The sequence below is a fragment of the Antennarius striatus genome, chromosome 1 (genome assembly GCF_040054535.1).
Source record: "Antennarius striatus isolate MH-2024 chromosome 1, ASM4005453v1, whole genome shotgun sequence".
Classification (NCBI taxonomy): Eukaryota; Metazoa; Chordata; class Actinopteri; order Lophiiformes; family Antennariidae; genus Antennarius; species Antennarius striatus.
The window spans coordinates 30,997,350-31,011,463 of NC_090776.1; the positions used below are offsets into that span (position 1 = coordinate 30,997,350).

General features: G+C 43.5%; 1 protein-coding gene across 1 annotated transcript in view; it reads left to right on the top strand.

Annotated features, from left to right (window-relative positions):
* Positions 1 to 9,051, top strand: part of kcnk2a (potassium channel, subfamily K, member 2a) — an 11,789-nt gene extending 2,738 nt beyond the window's left edge. The window contains exons 4-9 of the mRNA XM_068315143.1: positions 142 to 232; positions 573 to 690; positions 1,556 to 1,716; positions 3,259 to 3,445; positions 3,553 to 3,692; positions 5,717 to 9,051. Coding sequence (XP_068171244.1) covers positions 142 to 232; positions 573 to 690; positions 1,556 to 1,716; positions 3,259 to 3,445; positions 3,553 to 3,692; positions 5,717 to 6,049 — 1,030 coding nt within the window. The 3' untranslated portion in view covers positions 6,050 to 9,051. The remainder of the gene's footprint in view (positions 1 to 141; positions 233 to 572; positions 691 to 1,555; positions 1,717 to 3,258; positions 3,446 to 3,552; positions 3,693 to 5,716) is intronic.
* The last annotated feature ends 5,063 nt before the right edge of the window (positions 9,052 to 14,114 follow it).

Here is a 14,114-nt window from a genome sequence, read left to right on the forward strand (position 1 = left end):
GAGATGTTCTTATGATTGCTTTTATATGTCGGGGACTTATTGATCAATCCTTAGTGATCAATCAACAATTTGATGCATCTTTGTCCCTGTCAAAGAAGTTATCAGAAAGGTGCATTTCCACTTCCTCTGCTGTCTCTGTAGTGCCCAGCGTTTGGCCATCCTGTCCCAGAAGCTTGAGTTCCTGTCCAGACACTCGTGTGTCAACCAGAGCCAGCTGGAGGAGCTAGTTAGGGTGAGACTTACACCAAAACTAAAATCATGTTTGGAAAAACGTCGTCCATAAGAAAGAGCAGCGAGCCTGGCTTCAGTACCCTGGACAGCTCCTGCTTCTTGGAAACCTCGCCAATTTCTCTGCCCTTCCAGTCTGTTCTTTGGAGGACTCTCAGCTCCAGATTTTATCCTCACCCGCAGGATGCGAGGCAATAACCTAAACGCACTAAAAACTAATGCCTGCATAATTTTTCAGCAACAAGAAAATTAGTAGCTCTTGTGTGTAACGCACATACACAGAAACACAGAAACACACACGTTCCCATTTGAATGTAAACCTCTCACATTTTTTTCCCCTGCAGCAAGTTGTGTCTGCGATCCGTTCAGGAGTAAACCCTGGAGGAACACTGACCAACCACAGCAGCCTGTGGGACCTGAGCTCAGCCTTTTTCTTTGCAGGAACTGTTATCACAACCATCGGTAGTACACACACACACACACACACACACACACACACACACACACACACACACACACACACACACACACACACACACACACACACAAACACAATCGTAAACACACACAAACACAATCGTAAACACACACACACACACACACACACACACACACACACACACAAACACAATCGTACACACACACACACACACACACACACACACACACACACACACACACAAACACAATCGTAAACACACACAAACACAATCGTAAACACACACACACACACACACACACACACACACACACACACACACACACACACACACACACACACACACACACACACACACACACACACACACACACACACACACACACACACACACACACACACACGCTACAGAATGCCTGGGTTTATTTATACCTGCCACAAGGCGATGGCTGCAGAGCAGTTTCCTTCAGCTCCTGCTTAAGATGGCCAGAAAATATCAAGATTTAAGTTTTTCTTATGAAATTTTATTGACAGCTTTGAGCAGATATTTGTTAATGAAGTTATTTATGGCCCTTGAATAGAATTTTGCATTTAGTGTCCTTCACCTGAACACGTTCTCCAAAAAGATTGCTGAAGATAGAAGCATTATTTTTCCAATCATCAATCGATTTTACACGTCCATCTCCAATATCTGAAGGATTATTCTTATGAAGACACAGGTGGCTGCTCAGCATATTAAATGTAGACTTTTTAATGGAAAAAAAACTCATAAAAATATGTGAATACAATTCATCTTCCTTCAGTTAATAAATACGTTACTGATCACATGGCTGGGTGTGACATGTTTCTGTGTTTCTCTGTCTCCTTTTCCTCCTGTCATCTCTGCAGGTTTTGGGAACATCTCTCCACACACAGAAGGTGGAAGGATCTTCTGCATTATCTATGCATTGCTCGGGATACCTCTGTTTGGCTTCCTCTTGGCTGGTGTGGGAGATCAGCTCGGCACCATATTCGGCAAAGGCATCACCAGAGTGGAGAAAATGTTTGTGGTCAGTCTGGAGTCACGAGAGCAAAACCAGGAGGACGCTCACAGATTTCACAAGTTAAACTGATTTTCCACAGCAGGCATGTCTGTATAGGCTGTCCTGAATAATTTACACTGAAACCTTTATTCACCCACCCCTAGATCATCTCTACAGAGTAAGACATATAATGAGCATTTTGTGCACCAAATTAACTAAAGTATATATCACCAGCATGGCAAAAATGATATCAAGTTCCTCATTATTTATTAATCCCTCGTATTTAGGAAAGATTTTGAAGGAGTAGTCATAAAAGGTTTTTTTTTAAAATCACATCTCAAATGCAACACGTGTATTTCTTTATGTTAAATGATCCGTGTGTTTACACACTTTAAATGCGGTGTGAGCAACACCTCTGACCTTATTTACATTTTGATTAATAATTTTCTGAGCAGCCAGGCTTGTATACAGGCTTTATAGAAACCTTATACTGCTTTATGCTGAATTAAAAGCGAATTTTAGATGTATAACATAAAGTTTCTCATTGTTGGCTTCAGACTAGCTGAAATACTAAAAACTGTGTTTTAAGTTGAGTCATTTCATTTAAAAGTCACTGGACTTTTGTTTTAAAGACTGAAAATGATGCTGTGCATGTGAAAGCAGGGCTTTGTGAGAATCTGAATGTACCACTTAGAACAGTATTCTTCCGCTGCTGCTCTCCTGAGGAACTCTGTAATGAATATTATGATTAAGGCTTTTAGGAGAGAGGACAACAGTTCATTGATTAACCATGTGTGTATTACAGATTACAGACTGTGTAGCTACACCGTTATTTAATTATTTCGGGGGGATTCTATTTCTTTCTACTGCACTCAGGGGACTAGTTGACAAAATAATGCAGTTAGTGCCTGCAGTGTCCGGTTTTCATTACCATTCAGCTTCAGATGAATAGTGGCAGACCAGTAATTGTTGTCCGTCAGTCCACCAGTTTGGTCCCGATTGAATGACCTCAATATTAATATTGTAAGGGAGCAAAAGAATGTGAGATCTGAGGATGGAGCCGACTGAGTTGCTGATTGGCTGATTTTACTTCTATGAGTTCTACGTCTAGTTCTGAGAAAAAAAATGTCTCCACAGCATTTGGATTGTCTGCCAGTCAGTACCACATAGGGTACGCTGTAATAAAGGTGGTGATCCTTCCATCCAGCAGCTTTATCAGGTTAACTATCACTTTAATAAATTGTCCTGTTGCTCTTTTAATTTAGTGCAAATTAGGAGATTTAGCTTTCTACCGTGGTGAACGCGGATGTGAACATTACCTTGTAAACAAACAACATCAACGAACATCACATTTTGAAGTGCAGTAGAAGTCACGGAGTAATCCTTAATCAAACATTGTGGGGATTGTTCCAACTCTGCAATAGTCAAGAACTTCTTCAAATGTTTCTGGGGCCAAGGCTTCATCCGTATTTGCAGTAATTACAAACAAATCCTCTTTTTTACAAGTTGTAAAGGCAGGTGTTGCACAGGTGACATTCACTGACATGTTTCCATCTCACCGTTCTGCAGCACTGGGACATCAGTCAGACAAAAATCCGCGTCATCTCTACCCTCCTGTTTGTGCTGTTCGGCTGCCTGTTGTTTGTGGCGCTCCCAGCAGCCATCTTTAAACACATTGAGGGTTGGTCTGCGCTCGAGTCACTTTACTTTGTGGTCATCACCCTGACCACCATCGGATTCGGAGACTTTGTGGCAGGTACCCCTCTCTGCAATGTTTTTCATCTTCCTACGTCATCAGGCGAAGTGTTTTTCTGTGTGGACCTGACAGCCGTTGTTTCTGTCTGCGTCTGTCTCTGGGTCTAGGTGGCTCTGAAATAGAGTACTTAGATTACTACAAACCAGTTGTATGGTTCTGGATTCTGGTGGGTCTGGCCTACTTTGCTGCCATCCTCAGCATGATAGGAGACTGGTTAAGGGTCATCTCCAAGCGGACGAAAGAAGAGGTATGTTTTCATCCCCCACTCAATCTACCCATCACACCTCTCCTCTCACACCTTTTACCCTTTAAAGTCAACATGTTACCCCAGCTAAGCGTCCCCACCTCCTACATCTCTAGGTGCTTTTCCTTCTGCGCTGATGTCCATACAACAACATGCAGGTTATACGAGCCACTTACAGTCCCACAGCTCCACTTCAGCATTTGCAGACTGATTTCTAATTCAATCAGCCGCCTGCTATCCAAACACATCGACAGACATGAAGTATTACTGTGAACTAATTCAGAGGGAGAAACAAGGTGATGTCCTCGCAGGAAAATGTATTCAATGCTCTTTACACTATATAATAAGATACAGAACATTCTGTTTGTTGTACAGTTACAGTCAGGTGAGTTCAGATGAAGACTGGTTGATTTTTAGGCAGTTCTTAACTGACATACATGTTGTCGTGTCAGAGTTTTAGGGAGAAGGACTTTGACAAGAGCACGATGACATGACATGATGAGGCCACGAGCTAAACATGATGGTTTGCAACTACAAGTCAGTGGAGGCGATACATTATGCACTGTGTGTGTGTGTGTGTGTGTGTGTGTGTGTGTGTGTGTGTATGTGTGTGTGTGTGTGTGTGTGTGTGTGTGTGTGTGTGGTGTGTCATACTTCCCATGGTTTCTCATGCTGAAGTCCTGCTGTGATTCTCCATAATCTTCTGTCCTGTAAAAGCGTCTGCATTATAATCGGAGCTCAGGCGGCGTTTGAGGCTCTGAGGCGACTCTGGTCTCCTGTTCATGAGATGGGAGGACAGAACTTAGGCACACAAATATCCTGCTTGCAGGGTTAGTTGCAGGGCTCCACACATTTCTGCTTCACTTGTCCTGTTGGTGTTTCACTGAGCTCTTCCTTGTTTTTGTAAATCTGTCTCTATGGTCTGAATGAGAACAGAAGCAACAATGGAAGACGAGGTTGTTTTCATTGGTTACAACTGGCCGGTCCTGCCAAGTGTCATACAGTACAGAGCAAACACTTTGTCTCACTCTGGTGTATTCTCTACTATTTTATTCATGTTTATTTGTTACTCTAAATACTCTAAATAAAGTTCTTGTGGTTGTAGAGTCCATTAAATACCAATGATTGTAGACAATGCCTTTATCAACCTGTGGAAATCATTCTTTGAAAATCAATTATACAAAAACAATGAAAGATGAATTGTGGAGGTCATCTGGTGACGAATGCACCAAAGTAAAGATTTAAAATGAGCAAAAGCTTGAATTAAAATGGGGATAACGTGGGGACAAATCCAAAAAACAAATTTGGTAGACTGCTTGATGCAATGGAAAACTTCTAAAGTTCTAAAGGGACTCTACATATACACAGTGGTCCTCCCTAACCCTACCAACTCCTAGAATGTGGAAAACAAATGCTTCCTGCATCAATAGATATTTGGAATTGTTTTAGCTGGACAGAACATAAGACAAACAGCACGACCCATTGTGTCACACGTGAAAATGGGAGCGTTTGACAGAGTGATCGACATATCCTGAGATATTTGATTGATTGACATATCCTCCCCCCGGATAAGGGTGTGGTCAGCCCTGAGGTGGAGGTTCTGTTCAGGCTACGCTAGCAGTGTGTGGCATGACCTGGTTCAGAGCTACACACTGGAAGTTCCTCACAAGCTGTTGAAGTCAGCCAGTATTTGGGTAACTAGTTAGCTCTGCTTGGGTTAGCTGTTTATGTAGCCTGTGTGTGTGTGTGTGTGTGTGTGTGTGTGTGTGTGTGTGGGTGTGTGTGTGTGTGTGTTCGCTATGATGGTGAAGATATGCAGACACACACACACACACACACACACACACACACACACACACACACACACACACACACACACACACAGACGATCTTCTCTGCTGCTCTTTTTCCATCATACTAATGAGGTCTTATCATATTTCATGTCATTCCAGGTGTCTTTGCCCTACAGGTGCAGTCTGCTCAGCAGTGCATACATAACATACATCTTTCTCGTTCTGTCTTTGCAGGTCGGAGAGATCCGAGCTCATGCTGCCGAGTGGACGGCTAACGTCTCAGCCGAGTTCAAAGAAACACGGCGACGCGTCAGCGTTGAGATCTACGACAAGTTCCAGCGCGCTGCCTCCATCAAACGTAAACTGTCCTCAGAGCTGGGATTCGGCCCTGCCCCCGAACTCACCGTGGCGAAGAGGACCGTGTCCATAAACTTCAACGATGAACGGGACAAGAACGAGAGAGATGCTGGTCTGCAGGGCCTGATGACACCTCTGGTGAGGAACGGTGGTTTGTTCATGAACGGTTTGGACCCCGAGAGAGGAGACATCATCATTGAGCACCTTTAGGAAAAAAGAGGACGGTCCACCCCCTCTCAAGATCTTTTCAAGCTCTTCCTGTTTGTCGTTATATTATGGGATTATCACTGGAAGCAAAGTTTCTTGACCAAATGAACTATTTTTATGAACACGTATCAGTGAGACTGTGTACGATGTGACCCCAGCAGAGACACCCCCCCCCCACAGTGACATGAGATGCCTTACTCAAAACACTTCAGCAGATTCTGGATGATGAGACTCTCTCTCCCTCCACCGCTGTCCCACCAGACCAAGAACAACATACAAGAGATGAGTTGAAAATTGCCTCGGCTGGGTGTCTGCTCATTACATATCATTGCCAAGTGATGATTTTGGATCGATGGGTTAAATACTGCTTGAAGACAAACAAAGATGTCCGACATGATCTATTAAATTACAGTATTTGCTGATCTAATACCTGAAAGACACACAAATGTCCAGGTTGCATGTCTGTGTTTGCAGCTCACCCCTATTTTACATTACAACAATTTAGGATACCTTTTTAATAAGTAGCTTTAAAACTAGTCGATTTTGTTTTTTCTGTTTTTGCTTTTATAATTGCGGTTATTGCTTTATGGAAAGTAAAAAGGTGGGTTTGGGAAACGTGACAGAAGCCTGTCTGTGGAACCAAACTAGAGATGGTTGTGGAGCGCGCTTCACTTCAGAATGACGCTAACGAACACAGGAGACAATCACAAACACAGGGCACAGCTACGGAGAGGGGCAGATGGGGGCAGAGACTGTGACATGGTGGGTTATAAGAAGCATAACCTGCAGAGGATTTGGAGAGCTGAGCTACAATTAACTAGAAAAACAGAGGCTGTATTACATAACATATCTACACAGAGATCATTTTAAAGTTCACATGCTCACAAGAGGATCTATTAAGATACACAATGAAAATATGAGAAGATCTGGACTGAGACAATATGAAGTTTTTACAAAGGGTGACTCTATAACACTTTCTGAACATTATTTACAACATTCTAACTGACTGGATGAATTTTGATCACATTCACCTCTTACTACATCTCTCTGATCGTAAACTGGTGGAACATTTAAAAGCAGTGCTGTCACTCATGAACAATGTACTAACGCTACACAACAGATAGAGTTGGTATATGTTGATGCATGTAGTTTATGTGATACTATAACTTTTTAGGGTTGTTTATTTCTTTTTTTGGTCAGTAATCTAAAATTTTAACATCCTCTCCACGTTACAAATATACTGTGAGTTTTATCAATGACATCCCAAAGCTAATTTATTCAGCATTGTTTTTATCACCTCCTCTTTGCTCATTTCACATGCTGGCTCATGACAATGACACTCAACTCTTGGCATTTAACTGTTGAGAAAGACACAAGGAAGAATGTGCTCGTGGTTCTAATTATCCAAAGTGAGTTTGGTGCAGGAGGTGCTACAAAGGGAATGAGGAGATCTGTCAAGCTGTTGCTGCGCCTTAAAGTCTTTACGCTGCACCGAGGCCAAGCACAACAAACTACAAGACTGACAACTGATTGAGAAGTACTTGTATTTTTATTGCGCATCACTAAATACTTGTTTACTTCAGCAGAGGAAAATGAGGTGTTTTATGCAGCCATTGCTTTTGCTTATGTCCAGTTTAATAAACCTCAATCAGTTTTGTTAGCCTGGTTCCACATATGGCCCTATTCATCCTATACTTCTTTATTTTCTATAATAATATAGTTGATATTTTGCTGTGGAGTAAGAAAATAGATTGTTGCGGACTATGTCAAACCTTTCTTATGTTTGCTCACCTGTTCTGATGCAGTGACCCTTTGAAACCCATTTCCAAAAAAATACTCTTGAATAACAAAGGAATGTACTTGATATGTATCTGTCATTATTGGCTGTAATAGCTCTGGTGTCCTGGAGAACAGTTTGATCAGTTTACTGTGAACTTGTATGGCCTAAAAGATAATAGTGTGAGAAAACTTGTTTACATTGCTGAGAAACCTTTAGAGACGTGGATTTGCACTTTTACAGCTCATGAAAGTTTCAAGTATCACAGAATAAAGAATAGAATAAATAAGTTTTAGACACACACTCACTCACACAATGAGGGTTTTCTCACATCTTTATACAACTGATGTTGAATTTGCACTTTGACTTTAAAGCCTTACTAAATACGGTAGCTCCATCAGCTAACTATTCCATCCAATCACAAGGCTTTGATTGTGTTGTTGTGTGACATCACTAATAGCTACACGGTTTAAACCTCAAACCTTCATCTTAATAATCCATCAAGAGAGTTCAACCCTTAGATTATCATCCACATGGGTGAAGAGTGACAAACTAATTCATATCTGAAGGCTAGATTCGGTTGGCAGCGTCCAGTGAGAGGAATGGAAAATAAATTTATAAGTGAGTCTGTGGTGCAGCTGGTGGATTGGTATGGTAGTCCAGGATGAATCCAGCTTTTATTTCAGTCCGACCTGATGTGGATCTGTGAGGAAGAATTGTTTTATTCCTATTAAACATAACATCTGAATTTAAATCGTACAAAGATGGAGCCACCTTTAATACAGCAGTCTGTGTGTTAGCGCTGGATGGAGCCAGCGGTGACATCACACGGTGTGGTGGCTGCTTGGGCTGTGTTTGCTTTTCCTCTTTGGAATTATTATTCATTTTTGTCATGTCATATACTGAATGTCTACAACTACAATCAGACTGGCTATGTTTCTAAACTGTATGCTTGTGTTTCCACACTGCGCCTGAAGAACACATTGTGAAAACAATAATGTATGTAGAACTCATAATAGGATTCTTTTTGTAAAATATATAACGTGAAAAGGTTTCAGTTTGTGTTTGCAGTCATTTTTGTCGTACTGATGTTGTCTCACAACAATGAGAACACGTCGATCCAGAATTCAGACTAAAGGCTTCAGGAGGAAAGAGATGAAAGCATCCAAAAAGCTCGGCCTGAAGATGGTCAGCGTGCGAACATTTGACAGCTGTTAAGTTCCTGATGTGTGGATGGTTGGTTTGAAATTTTGATTATGACATTAAAGTTACGTGTTAACAATAGAAGATTAGCTTTTCATTGTTGTAGCGAAGCTCAACTGACTACATCCAGGTATTACTGAGGTTATCTAAAGTTAGTATCATAAACAATGTCACTAGAATAGTCGTAGAAATGTAATAAAATGTTGTTTTTCCTCATGCCTTTAATAGTAATGTGGATTTTCTAGTTCACCCAATCATCAACATATGTTGACGGGAGAAGAAGAAGAAGATAACAACTACAATACAACTGTCTAGCAAATGTTTGTAAGATTGTGACTGTCTGTTGATGCTTTTTCTGAGCCAAGTGAATCCTGGTGTTTCAAAAGTTCCCGGAAGGCAATTATTGCAGCTTGACTCAAATTTTCATGATAAAAATACATTTTTAAGTCAGATTTGAGAAACTTTTTACGGGCATTCAGTTTTCAGTTCTCCACATGCATTGTGTTTAACTGATTCCACCGTTAAACACAATGCATGAAATCATGATTTTCCTTTGACACAGTTCAACACTGGTGTGAAACATTTACTATTTGAAGCTCCTGGATGATGGAGCAGTCTGACTAGCACGACTGACCAGTAGCAACAGGCCTTATGATGCGTGAGGTGAAGTTATCAAAGCAGGAAGTTCAGACCAGAATCAACAGCACAGACAGACAGATACAGTAGACCGGCTCATTTCACCACGTTTGTTCCTTTATAGACGTTTATCCACCCATTCAAGATTATGAGAACCACGAGTGATGGAGAGAACGGCGCTGGTCACATCACATGTCGGCGTCCTACTTCTGATCATAGCACGTTTAGACGTCACCGCAAAACAAAAATAAAGGCTGTTTGCCAGTGTTTAAAAATGGATCAGCAGATAATCCACACTAATAGATAATCAAATGTAACCTTCTTTATGTAGTTCATCATAAGGTAATTCAACATCCTCTACAGGATAATAACATATAAGACAGAAAAAAAGAAAAATAATCCCAAACAGACAAGGAGCACCAGAGATGCAGATTTATGAAATGACCCAGTAAAAAGAATGGCTGACCGGGGATATATATATATATATATATATATATATATATATATATATATATATATATATATATATATATATATATATATATATATATATATATATATATATATATAGATAGATAGATAGATAGATAGATAGATAGATAGATACTTTATTAATCCCGGAGGAAATTGCATATATCCACTGCTCAGGCATTACTTAACAAATAATACTGGATAAACACCAGGAGAAAAGGAAACACTGACATCACAGGACATACCACAAGACATACATTACACTAACAGACAGACACATGCAGCACTAACAGGACTTATATACTAAACTATAACTAAAAATATAAACAGTATAAAATTTAAAAATATTACAGTATTAAAATATAAACAGTATAAAATAAAATCTAAACAGTATAAAATTGAATTAAAATATAAAAACAGTATAAAAAATAAATAAATTTTATATATATATATATATATATATACAACAGTATAAAATTGAATTAAAATATAAAAACAGTATAAAAAATAAATAAATTTTATATATATATATATATATATACAACAGTATAAAATTAAATTTAAATTAAATTAAATCCATTTTCAACCCCGTGCTGACCTCGCCACCTCCCCCCCGCTCCTCTTGAGAGAGTCATTGTACCCCCTGATGGCACGGGGCACGAAGGAGGACCTCAGCCTCTCTGTGGAGGCGCTGTGTGACAGCAGTCTGCCGCTGAAGGTGCTTCTCTGCTGGGAGAAGGTGGTGTGTAGGGGGGGGGGGGTGTTGTTCATGATAGCCTTAATTTTAGACATGGTCCTGCTCTCCAGAAGCGTCTCCACAGAGTCCAGGCTCAGCCCGACCACTGAGCCCACTCTGCGGATGAGTCTGTTCAGACGGTCCATATCTCTTTTCCTGGCCCCCCCACCCCAACACACAATGGCGTATGACAGCACACTGGAGACTACGGACTGATAGAACATGAGAAGGAGCTTAGGACAGATGTTGAAGGAGGCCAGCCTCCTTAGGAAGTACATCCTGCTCTGCCCCTTCTTGTACACACAGTTGGAGTTGAGTGACCAGTCCAGTCTGCTGTCTAGCTGCAGTCCCAGGTACTTATAGTTTTCTACCACCTCCACCTCACTGCCATTGATGATCACCGGCTGTGGAGAGGGAGGTGCCCGCCGGAAATCCAGAACCATCTCCTTTGTCTTGGAGACGTTGAGCTGGAGCTGGTTCTGTTGGCACCACTCCACGAAGTCAGCCACCAATGCCCTGTACCCCCCCTCATCACCCTCCCGGATACATGCCACTATCGCGGTGTCATCGGAGTACTTCTGTATGTGGCATGTATCCGAGTTGTGCTTGAAGTCTGATGTGTAGAGGGTGAAGAGAATGGGGGATAGAACGGTCCCCTGTGGCGCCCCCGTGCTGCTGGTCACCATAGAAGACAAGCAGTCCCCCATACGGACGTACTGGGGTCTGTCCGTTAGGTAGTCCGTAATCCAGCTCACGAGGTAGGGGTCCACAGCCATGGAGGTCAGTTTATCCTGCAGGAGCTGGGGCTGGATGGTGTTGAAGGCACTCGAAAAGTCGAAGAAGAGCACTCTGACGGCACAGCCCCCGGCGTCCAGGTAGGAGAGTGTGCGGTGGAGGAGGTACATGACAGCATCGTCAACCCCAACCTTGGCCTGATAGGCAAACTGGAGAGGGTCCATAGCACCCTGCACCTGTGGACGCATGAGCTCCAGGACCAGTCGATATATATATAACCCTAACGTTACACAGACAGTCAGATTTAATTACAAGTATTTTAAAAATGAACCGACTCCTGTGGCACAAACACAAGACCTATTGTAAAATCCTAAAAAGTGTGGACATGTGTAAAGTGTGACTGAAAGCAGTATGCAGTGACTCTGGAGGGAACGCAGGCATGACTGTGGGTGAAGGATTTCTGTCACTCACATGAAAGCAAGTGATGAACAGGTTGTCCCACGTCCCACAGGTTGTCCCACGTCCAACAGGTTGTGTCCCACGTCCAACAGGTTGTGTCCCACGTCCCACAGGTTGTGTCCCACGTCCAACAGGTTGTGTCCCACGTCCAACAGGTTGTGTCCCACGTCCAACAGGTTGTGTCCCACGTCCAACAGGTTGTGTCCCACGTCCAACAGGTTGTGTCCCACGTCCAACAGGTTGTGTCCCACGTCCAACAGGTTGTGTCCCACGTCCCACAGGTTGTCCCACGTCCAACAGGTTGTGTCCCACGTCCAACAGGTTGTGTCCCACGTCCAACAGGTTGTGTCCCACGTCCAACAGGTTGTGTCCCACGTCCAACAGGTTGTGTCCCACGTCCAACAGGTTGTGTCCCACGTCCAACAGGTTGTGTCCCACGTCCAACAGGTTGTCCCACGTCCCACAGGTTGTCCCACGTCCCACAGGTTGTGTCCCACGTCCCACAGGTTGTCCCACGTCCCACAGGTTGTGTCCCACGTCCCACAGGTTGTCCCACGTCCCACAGGTTGTGTCCCACGTCCAACAGGTTGTGTCCCACGTCCAACAGGTTGTCCCACGTCCAACAGGTTGTGTCCCACGTCCCACAGGTTGTCCCACGTCCCACAGGTTGTGTCCCACGTCCCACAGGTTGTCCCACGTCCCACAGGTTGTGTCCCACGTCCCACAGGTTGTCCCACGTCCCACAGGTTGTGTCCCACGTCCAACAGGTTGTGTCCCACGTCCAACAGGTTGTCCCACGTCCAACAGGTTGTGTCCCACGTCCAACAGGTTGTGTCCCACGTCCCACAGGTTGTGTCCCACGTCCCACAGGTTGTGTCCCACGTCCCACAGGTTGTGTCCCACGTCCCACAGGTTGTCCCACGTCCCACAGGTTGTGTCCCACGTCCAACAGGTTGTGTCCCACGTCCAACAGGTTGTGTCCCACGTCCAACAGGTTGTGTCCCACGTCCAACAGGTTGTGTCCCACGTCCAACAGGTTGTCCCACGTCCCACAGGTTGTGTCCCACGTCCCACAGGTTGTGTCCCACGTCCAACAGGTTGTGTCCCACGTCCAACAGGTTGTGTCCCACGTCCAACAGGTTGTGTCCCACGTCCAACAGGTTGTGTCCCACGTCCCACAGGTTGTCCCACGTCCCACAGGTTGTGTCCCACGTCCCACAGGTTGTCCCACGTCCCACAGGTTGTGTCCCACGTCCAACAGGTTGTCCCACGTCCCACAGGTTGTGTCCCACGTCCAACAGGTTGTGTCCCACGTCCAACAGGTTGTGTCCCACGTCCAACAGGTTGTGTCCCACGTCCCACAGGTTGTGTCCCACGTCCAACAGGTTGTGTCCCACGTCCAACAGGTTGTGTCCCACGTCCAACAGGTTGTCCGACGTCCAACAGGTTGTCCCACGTCCCACAGGTTGTGTCCCACGTCCCACAGGTTGTGTCCCACGTCCCACAGGTTGTGTCCCACGTCCAACAGGTTGTGTCCCACGTAATGTTGTGGAACTTGATCAACATGGATGTGCAGGTGAACCTAACTCATATACTGCTCCAGCTTCGTGGAGAGGGCATTGCTGTTTCGTGTCATTTTACATCTTTGTTCACCACAGGTCTTTGAAATCGTCCCCTCGGGGAGGCTGGAGTTTCAAAACATTAGAGATGCAGGAGTCAGATGAAGTGAAGCACAATAGTTATTTAAAGTGGTTTCTATTTTTAGCTCCATGTACATGTATGTGGTGATTCTGGCTGTATGCTGAAAAAAGCCTGAAGATACTGGTTATAAAAAGCAGCTTGTCCCTTCTATAATCGCCTAAGATGAGGTAGTGAATGCAGGTCACGTTTCTCTGGTTAGCTGATTTTACTCCATCTGTTTGTCAGACACATGGACGTATTGTAGGACGTATTGTAACCAGAAGCCTGCTTTTCAAATAGGTTGCAATGCATTTGGAGAAAGCAGGGAGGTTTTAAAAAAGAAGCTTTCACAGGTTGAAGTGTTGAGAGTT